We start from the raw sequence: 15,594 nt of genomic DNA, 5'->3' as shown, positions 1-15,594 counted from the left end.
GTGTTATTTGGTTTGTTTTTTTGCGAAAGATAATCAAAAAGTAAATCTCAAAAAATGGTCTTATTCAGCCAAAAGCAAAGAAGGGCCATTAACTAATTTACATAATTAATAATTGTATCCCTTTATTTCCTTTTCAGTAACCCTAAATTATTCAATTTATCCCAACCTTTCCCCTAAATGTATTATTGTATTTTTAATCTGTTATTCTAGACCTACACCAGTGCATTTAGGTTGCACCATCTCATCTATAATGTCTGTTTTTGAACTTAAATTTGGTACCCGGTATAAACTAGCTTTAAAAGTAATGCAAACAATAAGTATGCTTGTTATGTGCCTGTGTGTTTTCAGCTCACCTTGTACTCCTCTGTCTCCTTTGAGTCCAGGTGTTCCAGGTAAGCCAGGTTCACCTTTAGGCCCCACCTGATTCCCTATTGGCCCGCCAATCACCTGATGGGATGTTAAAAAGAATTAAGTAAATTCACAAGACTCACATGGACTAAACTATACAAAACTTTGCAAATATCCTTAAATCTTTTTTTGTAATATAATTTTTAAAATAAAAATATTTTAAAAACTACAACAGAATAAATATAAAATACAACAACAGACTATTGGACCTAAATCAAAGACTATGATAAATATTACCTCCTTATGGAAACTTTCCTCTTCCTTATTTTAAGCTGTGTTTTTAAAAATGTAAAAAAAAGTCTCATAATTACAGTTTTCTCACGGTTAGCAGGACTAGTGGACTTTGTACACTGAATAGTCATCCTTAATGGTTCATTTTCCATTGGGAGTGGGTAATTCGTATCACACACACACAGTTTAAATGTTTTCCGTATTGCACAGTTGAAAATAGAGTTTCTTTTTGCCGGTAATTAAAAAAAAACAGTGGCTGAAAGCACTGTAAACAACAGTAGACTGGTGCATAACAAGCAAGCAAATAATGCAGAAAATAGAGATTTGAGACCGTTTTGACCGATCGGCCCGATTTTGGCCTTCATCGTGCGTCGTGCATCGTGTAGTATACGTGGGGTAACGAGAAGCGATTAACACCTCACGACGAGCTCCCGATCATCAATCGCTTGGTCGTGAGGATTTCAAACAGCGACCGTCGTGAGGGTGTCACCGCAGTTTCTCACACTGCGCACGCGCAAACACAAATGTCAGCGAAAAAGACGGCGCAGCACGGCTGTGCAGCGTGTGATCTGGACACAAGCGATGGAGGCACAACTTGTAGAACTTTGGAAAGCTCATCCGAGCCTTTTCCATGTGGCCTCACAAAATTATCACGACCACAACAACCGTGAAAATAGTTGGATTTACACTGCTGCTCAATCACAGCTGCCTGATCATGTTTTTCATTAGCAATTTAGCAAAGTTGATGGTGGTGGTGTGTGTGTTTGAGTGAAAGACAGAGAGAGCGAGCGACAGATTTTCTGTTATAACCTTCATTTTATGGACGCACAGTGTGAGCACTCAGGTCGCATCAGAGCATCGGCCGTATAGTGTGAGACCCTGCATCGTGACCTATGAACTTCTAACCCCTGCGAGTCAATCGTGCAGTTTGAGCAGGAGCTGAATCGCGCGACTGACAAAATCGCACAGTGTGAGCGCGGCATAAGAGGGAATTCATGACGATGTTTATCAAATGTGAAGCTTATTTTTGATCTTCTTTGCTGCTGGCTCAGTTAATTTGGAGAGTGACAAAACCTGCAGCATCAGAATCTGTGAGATGTCGGCTTTCAGCTCCGACGGCGTGTCATTGGGTGAGAAAGCCGACATCTCACTGATTCTGATGCGTCGGGTCCGCGCTTTGTGTTTACGTCTTTGTGGAATCCGTTTACCTGCTCTCATTTACTGTTTTAGCTGTTTGGTGGTTGTTGAAATGAAAGCTTTAACCTGAGATTCTTAAGTTTCTGGCAAAATACATTTATATTTAAAAATCAATTCAGGATCAACCTAAAATCGATTTTAATTGGAAAATCAATAATTAAAACCCAGCCTTACTGTATAGTAACCATCAAGTATAGGTTGCCATGGAAATATTAAGCGGTCTGCATGTAATTCACTGTGAGTTTTTTTTCTCCCACACGCTGCGAATGCATCACTAACCCCGGAGATTCAGACACGTCAGACCATTGCCCAAAAGGTGGCAGTGCTACGAATTTATTCCACCAGCTGAAAAGTCATCACTGCAAAATTAAGACCATCTTAAACTCCACATGCAAATGTCTCCTAACACACCAAAGAAAACTTCAAATAAACCAGCTGTGATACGAGCTACCAGCTATCAGCAAGACGAACAGAGAAAAACGGCACGATTCCATGTTATTGTTTATCGAACATGAAACAACTGTTTCGGTCCTCTTTTGAATTTTGGTCGTGGTTTGGTTACATCAAGCTGAGTGACCTCATGGATTCTTGTTTGTGTTTAGGCACATTTTGTGAAATTATATAACTGTTCTTTTAATTGTTTTGTCGTTTTCATTGTGTTTAGTGGTTGTAGAGATGGTTTATATGAACTTCAGGTGAAATTCAGAGGTCTCATCCCTTTTGCCCCCAATACTGGGAGCGTTGGGGCTCAAGACATATCATGTATAGTGATACAGCCAAAAAATATTGTGATATTAGATTTTTCCTCATATCGTCCATCCTATTTTCCATTCCACTCCTGTGTCCTGTGATCATGCGTTTGGGTCCTTATCTTGCCTGCCACGCAGCCGACTCTGACAGCTATGCTTTTACTGCACTGACAGTGTGCTTGGGCTCACTAACAATGAATCAGTGGATCAAAGTCTGGTGGCACTTTTCAAAATCAACTACAAATAAGTGAATAAGCCTCAAATGTCCAAGGAAAAATGGTTAATTTCTTTATATTTTTGAAGCAAACTACAAAGAAATGAAGGATGGCTTGGGATATTTGCACAGCATTGTATTTATAAGTAGACAATGAAATGGTGCTAAGAGTTCAAGTGTAAGACAAATATTCCACAAATAATGAAATATAAATTCTCATTCACCTGCCCTGGTGGACCCGGGAATCCACGATCACCTTTTTGTCCCTGAAATGAGAAAGAGTGATATTTACACAGTTCGTGGCATTACTGTTTGACTCGTAGAATTCAAAATACTCAGAAGAAACTTACTGTCTCACCATCCCTCCCTGGAAGACCAGGCTGGCCTGTCTCTCCAGGGGGCCCCTGAATGTGACAAAAAGCAATACAAGAATGTTAGGAAAAGGTTATAAGACATTTTAGAAAAGGATTATAAATTGTGCAGTTTGTTGGCAGAACTCACTGGGTATCCTGGAGAACCAGGATCACCATCTTTGCCTGGTTTTCCCTGCAAAAGGGGGGAAAAAACATGGTGATCAGGCTTTGCACCAACGGGGACATCTCCAGAGTTGAATACTGAAGCATTACAAAATTGGCAAAAACTGCACATCCTCCAGTGGCCACTAGGGGCTGACTCCCAAAGGGAGTCAAAAATTCTAAGATTGGCTCCCTTCTTAAAATGTCCAGTTTTACAATAATAAAAATTACATTCATACCTCTGTTAAGTATAAATATTTAACTCATTCACTTGAGTTAGGCCTGTGGTCAGGTTGACATCCCAACACATGCAACTGGAGTCAATAGGTGTCTGCAAGGTCTTGTTCATCATTTTAAAACGTTACACCGGACTTCATGACTGTGTGCACAGTAGAATAATGTGTATGCGTATTCACATCTATGAAGAGCTGTTTGAAGGTTTACCCGGAGTTTTGGGCTTATTGATAAGGTTTCAGTATGTCTTTAAAAGGCTTGGAGAACATGTTCTACGAATACATACTGAACATACAATCTGGTAACAGTCAAATGAACCCTGCGTCATAGATCCCCTTTGGTCTCTTCTTACTGCTTCAACCCAGGAATTCAAGCTCTGCTGTGTCTTAGCAGTCTTGAAGGAATGACATGTACAAACTGAAATAATGGCAAATATGTTTGAGAGTTCCCTCTTTGCAGAAAGTTTCACACAAAAAAGCTGAGAGAAACCCTGTAAAATAGTCAGATTGTTTGAGAAAGTTGGGCAACACCTTTCCTCTTTGCCTAAACCAAATGTCAGAGATGAGGTTCCAGACACTCTTGCACTTGTACACATGTTGAGGGCTTTAGAATTGAGTTTACCTTTGAGCAACAGACATATTTTAGCAGCATAGGGGCGATTACGTAAGTTTAGTGAAAGGATTTGCTTGAAATTCCAGAGCTGTACTTACTCGTTTTCCCAGCTCTCCTGGTTCTCCCTTTTCTCCTTTCTGCCCACCATAGGGACCCTACAGTGAGATAAAGAGACATATAAACACCACAGTCACCATCAAGAGCACTAGATACTCCACTTCTTCCAACTTGCAACTTAAATGTTTTGTCTGTTTTCTGGAGGGACTTTTAATGTGTGGAGGTAAATTTGGTTCAGGGGACCAGAGATACTTACAGGAGGTCCCGGTAAACCCGGATCACCTTTAGGGCCAGGAGGTCCTTGGTCACCCTGCAGAATAAAGAGAAAAAATCAGAATCAGTGCAGAACGAGTTTAGAGTTTGAACCAAATCTATTTGGCAAGTCAATTAGGCTACGTTCACACTACAGGTCTTAATGCTCAATTCCAATTTTTTGATCAAATCCGATTTTTTTGTCTGCTTGTTCACACTTCAACTAAAATGTGACAGCAAACGTGCTTCTGTGTGAACACTCAAAGTGACCCGCATGCACAAAAGCAGACGTCACACACAACGCGCTCTTCTCAGACCCAGATCAAACAGTACTGTTTGACTGATGCCCCTTAATATAAATACTTGTTTCGGACTTTACGTTTCCCAATTTTGCTTTAAGTTATTTTGTTATTTATATTTGGCCTAATAATGATCCTTATTGCTGTTTTAGAGGAGCGGTGCTTCAAAGGATAGTTGCAGATTTCTGTCAGAATCTGCAGATTATACAGTACAAATAAAATGCTCACGTTTCTCCAACGTTGTCTTCCCAACAGTTTCACTAACATCTACACTGGATGGCCAGGAAGTGTTCACGATGTCTTATCGGGCGCTTCTCCAGAGCTGATAATTGCCGTCTGTCTTGTGTCAGTGACATAAAAGACGGATTTAATGCAACATGACCGTTCAAGCAGCAGTCGCTTTCTGAAACATCGGATATGTATCGGATTCAGTACCACATACGAATGTGACCCAGATCGGATTTGAAAATATCGGATTTGTGCCGTTCACACTGTCATACCATGATATGTGTCGCATAGGGTCAAAAAAGTCGGATTTGATGCGCTTTCGCCTGCTGTGTGAACGTAGCCTTAGTCCCTCCCCTCTTTAGTCTGGAGGCTGTGCTTCAGTCCAATTTAAATGAGCTTTGACTTAAAGAAGATGTCAGTGTTTGTGGATAGTGTTAAATATGGTTGCTTCTTTTTCTTTTTTACACAGTAGAGCTTCAACCTGCATTTGCAGCTGGCAAATTGAAATGTGTTCACAGATAGTGATTTCTGTGAGTGTTTCTGTGTTTTTCAGCCTTGACTTTTGCACACAGAGATTTCTCCAGATTCTCTGAATCATTTTAATATTATGTACAGTACATAATGAGATATTCAAAGCTTTATTCTGAAATAAGCCCACCAGATGTAGTTTCAGATGTATTTTTTTGCATATAAACCCGCCCATCTGTCTGTCTAAGAGGCTCTTTTTATACCACATCATTTTACTGACCTCTTGTCAATCAGTGAGTCCAGTTAGTTGCAAAATGTTACTCCAGCTGTTGCTTTTTAATGCCACTTACTTTTCCAGCCTTTTGTTTCCCCTTCCCATAGTTTTTGCAATGTGTTGCTGCCATCAAATTCAAAATGAACTAATAATTTGTGTCATAATAATGTCTCAGTTTAAACATCTGGTACGTTGTTTACGCAATTTATTTACATTTTACACAATGCCCGCCTGGTGTTTTTTATTTCTTTACTGAATGAGATGACTAAATATAATTGGCAGGCATAGATACTCTCTGCTGCCATCATGTGGCTGTGATTTATTACTCTGGCGTAAACTGGTTTTTATATATGTTCACACACATTTAATACATTTTTATGAGCAATGATTAGGTACTGCCAAGATGAGGCATTTTGATACAATGTAAAATACATGCATTATGGAAAATATGAATGACCTTTTTCATATATATGGAAAATCTGTTAATAAAGCGAGTGACTGCCACCTGTCAGCAAGAGATACTGAGTTTTAAACTTGGTTTAAACAGCCTACGTTGTAAAATCTCTCTATTTAAAATCTAATTTTAGTCTCGTCAGTCCTCATTTCTGTGGGGAATGGAATACTTCACCACTTCCATGCCTTTAAAATAGTTATACCTTGTCTCCTCTCTGAATTTCAGTCTCAGCCGGCTTTGTCTGCTCCCCAACCTGTCCTGGAGGACCAGGAGGTCCTTGCAAACCTGGTGCACCCTATGGTCACGGCAGGGAAAGAGTGGCAGGTTTAGTAATTCAGTAAAAGCTCTGAGAAGACAAGCTTGAGGCAGAGACTGAACATAACTCTAGTAAAAAAAAGTGACGATTATGGTACCTTTTCTCCTTTGGGTCCTTGGAAATTCAAACCCATATTCCCCTGTTGAGAAAAAACAGAGGGAGGCTGTCACTTCAGGCTCAGTGGAGTATATTTCATGACCAAGAATAGTTCAAAATGTATTATCATTTTGTCTTTATTTACTAAAGATCAGTTACAAAGTGTCTGATCTCACCTTAGGCCCGGGTGGACCAGGAGCACCTGGACGACCCTGAAAAACAAACCGAGAAACAGTTGGTCTTCAATCTGATGCTATTTGTGCAACTTTGATGAAAAAAGGTTTACGCTGTAGCAGCTTCTCTTTACCTCAAGGCCTCTGGGTCCTGGGGGACCTACCGGACCTTGTATACCTGGAGGTCCAGGTCGGCCCTGTGACATAAAAGGAAAAAGATGTACAGACAATTGGTAAAACATACAGTTTAAAAAACCTAAACATTTTCATCCTTTTGCTTCTGTTTGAGTCTGTGAGCATTTCTGTGAGTGTGTGAGAAATTACAGTCCTAGCTCTAAAAATGCTTCCATAAGCACCAACAAATAATGTCAATAATTATAAATACAGCAGACACCTTGATATGTGATGGCTTTATGTTTATAATATCAGTATTGGTCATATTTCAGCTTATAAATGATCAAAATTAAACAGATTTTCATTTGTCGCATTATTAAACAGACCGGTTTGACACCTAAAGCTCAAGTTCTGTTCATTTATTCATTTTGTTTTGTTTTTTATACACACATCATTCTGACTTACGTATTTGAAAAGTTTTGAATCTGCACGTGAATTTAATTAAATGTGTAAATTAGCTTTGGCAGCACAGTGTTTCTAAAAGGAGAATATTTCACTCACAGGACCTCCTGGCAAACCGGGTAAACCCATTGCTCCTTTCTCTCCGAAACGATTGGCGGAGATAACATCACCTGGGTCTCCCTGCAAAGAAAAGAGAAAGAGATGCTCAAATGTACATTTGTCTTCATAAAGGGAAAGAACCTGAGGGGAAAGAAGGAAATGTTGCTTCTGAATATCAAACAATGTAGAGAGCACCATCTAGTGGACAAATACAGCAAAAACTCAACTTGACATCAGTAAAAAAAAAAAAGTTAAAAGAAAAATGATAGAAATTGATTTTTATAGAAACCTAAAGGAGAGGCAGTAGTAGAGCTTTCACATCTGTGTGTTTCACAGCAAACACTGACAAATAAATTAGCGAAACTCTTATTTGTTTGTTGTTGTGTTGTGTTTTTTGTTTACATGAATAAATAAAAAATAGTGATTTTTTAAAAATTATTTTCCATGGTTTCATTTTCAAAACAGAACTTTTTAAAAAAATGTGTAATGTTTATTTATTTGTAATTGGCTTCCTGGTCCTTTCCTTAGAAGCCCCGTCTTTGGCCTTTTAAACCTGGACGTGGTTTTAAACCTGGACGTGGATGTGTGGTTTGTAAAACCACACATCCACACATGTATTTTTCTACATTTCCCCAGTTGTGAAGGGAATTTATATTTACTCCATTAAGTAAGAGTTAAATTAAGGTCTACCAGCCATAACAAGTTCAAAGCACAGTCAAGTCAACATTTCAAATTAGAGTCTGAGTTGTGTGGTGCTTGTAAAGCTGTGGATATATCAGCCTACAGTGAGATAGAAATCTGTATATTAGTGCAGAAATTGCTGACATATCATGTTTTTAATTCAGAACAATGAATGAGAAGAATAACAAAGAAGTAGATTTAAAAGGATCTAAGATCTAAAATGATTATTTTACCTAAATGCAACAATTATTTTCATTGATTGTCATACAAATTATATTATAAATATGAGACAATAGGAAAGTAAGTGACAATCTGGTCTTCTTTTGTTTCTAGCTGGTGGAGGACATAACTTAAAAAATTGAATTCAAACCTTGAAAATTAAGTTATATTTTTTTAATCAATTTTTAACATTAAGAGCATTAGTAACAAAGTCACAAAATGTGTGTGTGCTGATTTTTACCTTTTGTCCTGGCAGACCAGGTGGACCCTGTAAATGAGTAAAATAGAAAAGTTTGTATAAACAAAGCAAAACCAGACAGCAGGGATAGCTCAGTAGGGCAGGGACAGCTCAGTAGGGGCGGGGATAGCTCAGTAGGGGCAGGGATAGCTCAGTAGGTAGCGTGGTGGCCCCATGATCGGAAGGTCGGGGGTTCGACTCCACTGAACGGCTACCCTGAGGTACCCCTGAGCAAGGTACCGTCCCTACACACTGCTCCCCGGGCGCTGCACTGGCGGCTGCCCACTGCTTCACTGGGTGAATGGGTTAAATGCAGAGGAACTATTTCCCTATGGGGACTAACACGCACACTTTACAGATCACTGTGATGCTTCATCGTGTAATGACTCACTTGAAGTCCTGGCTGCCCAGGGATTCCTGGACTTCCTGGGAAACCCCTGTCACCCTAAAAAAGGAAAAAAAAATTGAAAGACAGATACGCTGAGTGTCAACATTCTTTTTTGGCTTTAAGAAATTTCTCTTCTACAACTTGCTTTATTGATCATAGACATCTTTATTAGATACCTTTGTCCCATTGCAACCCGGCACTCCTCTTGGACCTGGAGGACCATCCTGCCCAGGTAGACCCTGATACACAGGAATTAAAACAGGAAGTTTAACCATAAATGCTGCATGATTTTAAGTTAGCTAGAATTATCTTAGCTCTTTAAATATCTCACTGGGAGTCCGGGTGTTCCTGGAAATCCTGGTGTTCCTGGAGGTCCCTGATAGAGAGGGGGAAAAAAAGAATGTGTCATTTAAAAGTTGAAATGTGAAAAAAAAGAATCAAGTGTTGAGTTTTTTCAGGACCTAGCTGACTGTTAAGGTACAATAAGGTAAAATGGGGGCACCTGCTGGCCAAAGTAGAGCATTACAACCCCAAATTATTCAGTGCTGAGAAAGCACTAAAAAGTCATCCTGTTTATTTAAACGGGGAAGAAAAAAACAGGTGAAATTTACCTACTTAAAAAAAATGTAACTACCTTTTATGTGTGTGTCTGTGTTTTTAAAAAAGCATAAACATCCATAAACTTCAATAAAAAAAAATCAATAAAATTATGGAGCCATGTCTTATGTTTCTCAGTGTGGCAACGACTCAAAATCCCTATGAAGTCTTTAGGAAAAATGGGGGAATTACTTACTCTAATTCCTTTTGGACCACCTGGTCCTTGAGGTCCATCACTTCCCTGAGAGAAAGAACAAACAAACAAACAAGAAAGCATTAATGATGAGCCTGATCATCTTTGACTCTACACTGTGAGCAGCATCAAAGACCAGTAACAGCCAAGTAATGAATCTACAGTAGTATTACTGTAGAAGTAATGGAAAACTTATTCATGTCCTTTACTTAAGTAAATATCCAAACAGGACTACTGTGAAAAACTAAACGTATAAAAGCTAATGTTCTCATGAAAATGTGCTTAAAGTTAACCATCAGAACCAGATTATACGCTAAAATCGATTCAACACTGCTCAGGATTTGTGTAAAGCTTTAGAAGTAAAAGCACTCAAATCGAGCCTTTACGGGATTACCACTGCGTGTGAGCAGCGTCGGCGACTGAAGGTTCTTATCACGTCTGATATTATCCTACCTAGCAACCACCTAACAAAAGCCTAAAACTACCTATTTGTAGTGTTTATGGACCTGCAACACCTGAATGCTTTGTGTTACTTCAAATTTACAGTAACATCATATTTCATATTAACCAAGCTGAATTATACACAAGTATATTATAACATTATCACGTTACATGGCAACCACCTGGCAGTGGCAAGCCATTAGTTTAACACTTATGCATGTTAAAAAGCATTATATCACTTTCAACAGCGCAAAGACGCCGAAGTCTGTGGGATTTTCTGTTGTATTTGATGCTTTGACAAACAAAAATGTATCTTATACTTATCCAGGGGGATGTGCAGAAAACCTTTTGACTGCAGGAAACATGCTTAATGCAGGAAAACATCATCTATACATGTAATGACATAACTACCTAAATATTTAGCAATTATTCACATTATTGTCCTAATTATTTAGTCAGTTTGTTGACCGACAGTAGCTTATAAAAAAATCATAAAAGTTACCCAGAGCCTTATGTTGGGGTTCTTGTATATGCACTGCCGCCATCCAAAGTCAGAAAATAACCCACGTCTCAAAAATTGATATATTCAGAGTTTCAATTCAAATCAGTTCCTTTTCTCTTCTCGTCTCCTTGCCCTACAAACCCACCTTCTCTCCTCTGGGCCCAATTGGTCCTTCTGGTCCAGGGAATCCTGGGACACCTGGCTGTCCTGTCAAACCTGGGAAACCCCTTTCACCCTGCAAGCAATGACACAGTCAAACAATCATTTGTTTCATATTTAAAGACCAGATAAGTTTCAGATTTAATTTCAGTCTGGTCATAATAGAAAGGCAGAGTTATTTATAGCCTGTAGCTAGGGCTGCACGATTAATCGTTAGAAAATCGCGATCTCGATTCATACTTATGTGCGATCTCATTTCCAAATGACAACGATTTAAAAAAAAAAAAAAAAGACGACGATTGTACCGCATTTTGATTCGGGACGTACTCTGCATGAAAACAAGCGCTTACTCTTCCTGCTCAACAAATGACAAGGGCGGAGCCTTATACCACGTGATACAGAAGCTGTGCCGTGTGATGCTAAAATTAGCAGGGAAAAAACAACGGAGAGCACGTCAGGGATGACGAGAAAGTGACAGGAGAAAATCCGTCCCGGTCAACCACCCAAACATCAATAACGGGAACCTTATACAGCGCTTCCCTATACCCGTCGAACTCCCGCAGGCACAAAGAAATTACGGAGGCTATCACTTATCACCTGACCAAAGATATGGCTCCCATCAACACTGTGCAAAACGAGGGATTTAGGAAAATGATCAACACCCTAGACAAACGCTACACAGTGCCGTCCCGCAACTATTTTTCTATTGTTGCACTACCTGCTCTATACACGCAGCGTCGAGCAACGGTGGAGACGGAATTTCAAGCAGTACAACATTTTGCAGCAACGACAAAACGTGAGACATTTGTTGTTTTATGTTTATTTATTGTTTTTATGTTCAGTCTCAACTGTTACGAAGTTGATGTGCAGTTAATAAGTGCAATAAATATTTATACTGGAAAAGAGAATCGTGAGAGAATCGTGATCTCAATTCTAAGCAAAAAAATTGTGATTCTCATTTTATGCAAAATCGTGCAGCCCTACCTGTAGCACATTAAACAACAGATGGTTTAGAGAGATGCATATTTACATTACACGTCTCCAAAAACCACAAAATGCATCAAAATCTGAAAGGTGTGTTTTGTTGTATTAACTAATTATTATGGACCCAGTGATGTAGTGGTCATTAAAATGTGTTTGATTTAGTTAAATGAATGATTATTCATCTAATAAATCATGACACTGCTCTCCCCTCTACATAAGCTTCCTTTATGCGTTAAAAGTATCTGTATTAGAATCTGCAATACAAGCCTGTGTTTACTTGGTTTTGGATCCATACCAAAATCTGCAGTATTGGACTATTATTCATAGAAATGAGAGGAGATTAAAATGTACTGAGAAAGTTCTTGAATGCTTTCTCTTGATTACTGAGGAGTCTTTGCACTTTGAGGTGACAGTCGTTGTAATTTGGCTCTATGTGAATAAAACTGAACTGAGTTGAATTAAACGTGTGAGTGTGTTCTCCAACAGCCGAGGTGTTTCTGCGTAAATGAGGTGAAAACTTTGCCCGTCTTGGTATCTTGTCAAACATCAGCTCCTCCCGTCATCCAGCTCGTACAATCACAGGCAACAAAACACGGTGAAAGCCGGAAATAGAGCCAGGCTGCCTTTTAAAATATGTGTGAGCTTCAACAGCAAAATGTAAGATCCACAGAAACAAAATTCAAAAAAATCACAATTCATATTTCTGCTACTTTACTACATCTCTGTGTGTTATGATTCTGTGACATTATTTATTATTTAAAGACCCGTGTCCATTATTTTGGCAACAGTGTTTCAGCCTGTGATAAGTCTGACTCAACTTAAATGCAGACTTCACTGTAAGACCGGCACTTGTCTGGTTATAGAGTAATAACAAAAAGAAGAAGATTTCATTAGTCATCCCAAGAAAAACTGTTCCCTGTGTGCGTGTTTTTTTTAAATATGTGTTGCTTTTAATTACGTGTAAGAAATCTATGAGAAATCGGGCCTTTGCTCCCTAACTCTGTGCCCTCAGTCGCAAGTTTCAGGTCAAAGTGAATATGTTCATTAATTGGACGGGAGTATTCAGGGTACACCCACTGGCTGTGGTGTCCAGAGATGGGCAGTAACGTGTTACTTGTAACGCATTACTGTAATCTGATTACTTTTTTCAAGTAACGAGTAAAGTAAGGGATTACTATTGCAAAAACGGTAATTAGATTACCGTTACTTTCCCGTAGGAACGCTACGTTACTGCGTTACTAAAACCGTGATTTTTTTGCGAGAATGTCTCACGACAGTGACGTAAGCGAGTGCGCCGTTAGTGACAACAGCTGTGTGCAGATCAACAATGGATCACATATCGATTGTGAGAGAGTATGAGCGTGCAGCGTTTAAAGCGTGGAAGTACTGACCTTACTTTGAGTTTGATTCCATAAAAGTGACAAAAACATTAGCGTCCATCGTGCGTGGGAAGAAAACTTCTTTTTACAGCGAAAAAAAATCCTAAACTTCCGAGCAAGCACCGAGTGCGCTACCACGTAATGGGGAACTCACAGAGAAACTCGCGGATTCTTCCACTGACCGCGGCACACCTGCACCAGGGTGAACCTGCGCCTGCCGTACTCCTGCTTTACAGGTGAAAATAGAGCAACAGGACCCCTGAGTCTTTGACTTTATTTATTTTCTGCTGTGTTTTACTTGCATCTATTTGAAAGACTGAGTGTGAACACAAAAAGTATTTTATTTTATGTGCTGGAATGTGCAGAAAATAGGTTTAAATGTTAAACAAATTACTTCCAGTCAGAGAATGTTGCATATAATTACATTTTTGCTTGATGCATAAAGTTAAAAGATTAAAACTGATAAAACAAGTTAAAAAAGAGACTCTTCCATTTGATTACATTTTGTATGATGGATTATGTAGAAAAAGTAGAATTGGGCTGAAAGATCTATCGCTTTATCACCTATTCAGGTTGTAAATCGTGTTTTTAAAAAGTAACTAAGTAACTAAGTAATTAATTACTTTTGAAAATAAGTAATCAGTAAAGTAACGGGATTACTTTTTGGGGGAAGTAATCAGTAATTAGTTACTGATTACTTTTTTCAAGTAACTTGACCAACACTGGTGGTGTCCTCACATTCTCAACACGGTGGTTACTAGTAACACCCCACGTGTGATTGTGTGACACTGTGTTTACCTTTTCTCCTTTCACTCCACTGCAGTCACATTTGGATCCTGCACATCCATGGCAAGCCTGTTTAAAAAAACAAAACAAGAGAAAGACAAATGAGCGTCTTTGGACTTTTACTTAACCAAAAAAAAATCAGCGACATTTCCAACGATGAATAAAACTAGCAATTACATTCCAGTGTTCTGAAAATAGAGGCTCTAAAGTCACTTTTTCCAATTCCATAACAAGCGAAAGATTCCCAGGAACAGACACAAATACTTTGGAGGTTGCATCAGGAAGGGCATCCAGTGTAAGAGTCCACCAAATCAAACGTGTGGAGGAAGCAGGTAAAAGCTAGAAAGCAGCTTTCTGGGTTCTGAAAATGTGTCTGCCACGTCTCCTTTTTGTCCTAATTTCCTGCCAAATCTGCAGCCTCAGCCATGTAAAATCAGTCAAACTCCTTTCCAGAATTGTAAAACCAAACAGTAAATTTAGTAAACTTCAGCAAGTGCTTCAGCATGCCACCGGGGGGCGCTGCATAATTACACTTTGCACATTACAGCACATGTCTTCCCACAGAGGAACAGCAAGGTCAGCGGATTCACCTGCAGGTTTGTTTGCTGATGAGATCGCAGCTGCAAGGTCGGCGAGGCCAAACAGTACTCTAAACTCAAATCAAATAAAGCTTTTATCTCACAAAGAGCACGTTTATCTTCCAAAATATCTCACTTCTTCCCATCCGTTAGACTTTGGATTCACTTTTTGTGAAGGACTAAAGACTGAGAGAGTTAAGAAAAACTAGGAGGGAGGGAGGGATGGATGGATGGATGGATGGATGGGTGGAGTGGGAGTGCCAAGCTCCTGATTAACTTTTCCCATGCCTGTTGACACAGTGAATGCCAGACGGGCATCAATTGCACGCATGCCAGGCAGCCAGGCTGTGAGAAAGATGGAGAGGCAGAGAGCGCACGAGAGAGGACAGACGGGCGGACATTCTTCTGTGTCTGCAAAAACGTTTTCGTGTCCGTCTTTGAGCTGACGCTTTTCACGGTGTTCTCGTTTTACTGACACGGAGGGGACGCAGCAAACTCTGAGTGCATTTCCTGGTTCATCAGTTTATCATTAAGTCTAAGAAATCGGAAAGATTCTGGAATAAAAGGCAGTAAACATGCAAAATTGTCTTATTGTTATTGTTCTTAATTTAAACCTTCTTATTTGAATTTCTTCCCTGTAGGTTTTAGTCTTTGCAAGGAACTGAAGTAATGTCTTAAAAATGCACTGACATTTTGACTCATGTTAGCTGTTTAATAATGCAGATTTTGTGTCATTGTAAACTGATTTCATTCCTGTGATTTAGATTGTTGGCTTAAGAAAAACAGGCAATATGAGGTTGTGATATTTGTAACATTTTTTACTTTAAACTGATAAGGATCAGCTAATGTGTTGCCAACAGGGAAGTCACAGAATGCTATGCAACCCATATTATACTTGGTAGCTTGTTTAATTATCATTTACTGGCCATTACAAATTCAGATACCAAAAGGTTGACAAATAACTAATGCTGGGCGATAATATCGGCCCTGCCAATAT

At 39.3% G+C, this 15,594-nt stretch overlaps 1 protein-coding gene across 1 annotated transcript in view; it reads right to left on the bottom strand.

Annotated features, from left to right (window-relative positions):
- The window catches only part of col4a5 (collagen, type IV, alpha 5 (Alport syndrome)), a 66,430-nt gene that overhangs the window by 20,739 nt on the left and 30,097 nt on the right, over positions 1-15,594 (bottom strand). Inside the window, exons 2-19 of the mRNA XM_085450704.1 lie at positions 14,032-14,088; positions 10,857-10,946; positions 9,772-9,816; positions 9,310-9,354; positions 9,155-9,217; positions 8,982-9,035; positions 8,594-8,620; positions 7,453-7,533; positions 6,912-6,974; positions 6,781-6,816; positions 6,606-6,647; positions 6,395-6,487; positions 4,474-4,527; positions 4,259-4,315; positions 3,301-3,345; positions 3,150-3,203; positions 3,024-3,065; positions 354-447 (exon numbers count right to left, since the gene is read on the bottom strand). Coding sequence (XP_085306830.1) covers positions 354-447; positions 3,024-3,065; positions 3,150-3,203; positions 3,301-3,345; positions 4,259-4,315; positions 4,474-4,527; positions 6,395-6,487; positions 6,606-6,647; positions 6,781-6,816; positions 6,912-6,974; positions 7,453-7,533; positions 8,594-8,620; positions 8,982-9,035; positions 9,155-9,217; positions 9,310-9,354; positions 9,772-9,816; positions 10,857-10,946; positions 14,032-14,088 — 1,042 coding nt within the window. The remainder of the gene's footprint in view (positions 1-353; positions 448-3,023; positions 3,066-3,149; positions 3,204-3,300; positions 3,346-4,258; positions 4,316-4,473; positions 4,528-6,394; positions 6,488-6,605; positions 6,648-6,780; positions 6,817-6,911; positions 6,975-7,452; positions 7,534-8,593; positions 8,621-8,981; positions 9,036-9,154; positions 9,218-9,309; positions 9,355-9,771; positions 9,817-10,856; positions 10,947-14,031; positions 14,089-15,594) is intronic.

This window comes from Copadichromis virginalis, linkage group LG3, assembly GCF_057382275.1.
Source record: "Copadichromis virginalis isolate Kocher_CV1m ecotype Utaka linkage group LG3, C_Virginalis_male_GT1.1, whole genome shotgun sequence".
Classification (NCBI taxonomy): domain Eukaryota; kingdom Metazoa; phylum Chordata; class Actinopteri; order Cichliformes; family Cichlidae; genus Copadichromis; species Copadichromis virginalis.
This window is presented reverse-complemented; position numbering and strand designations above follow the sequence as displayed.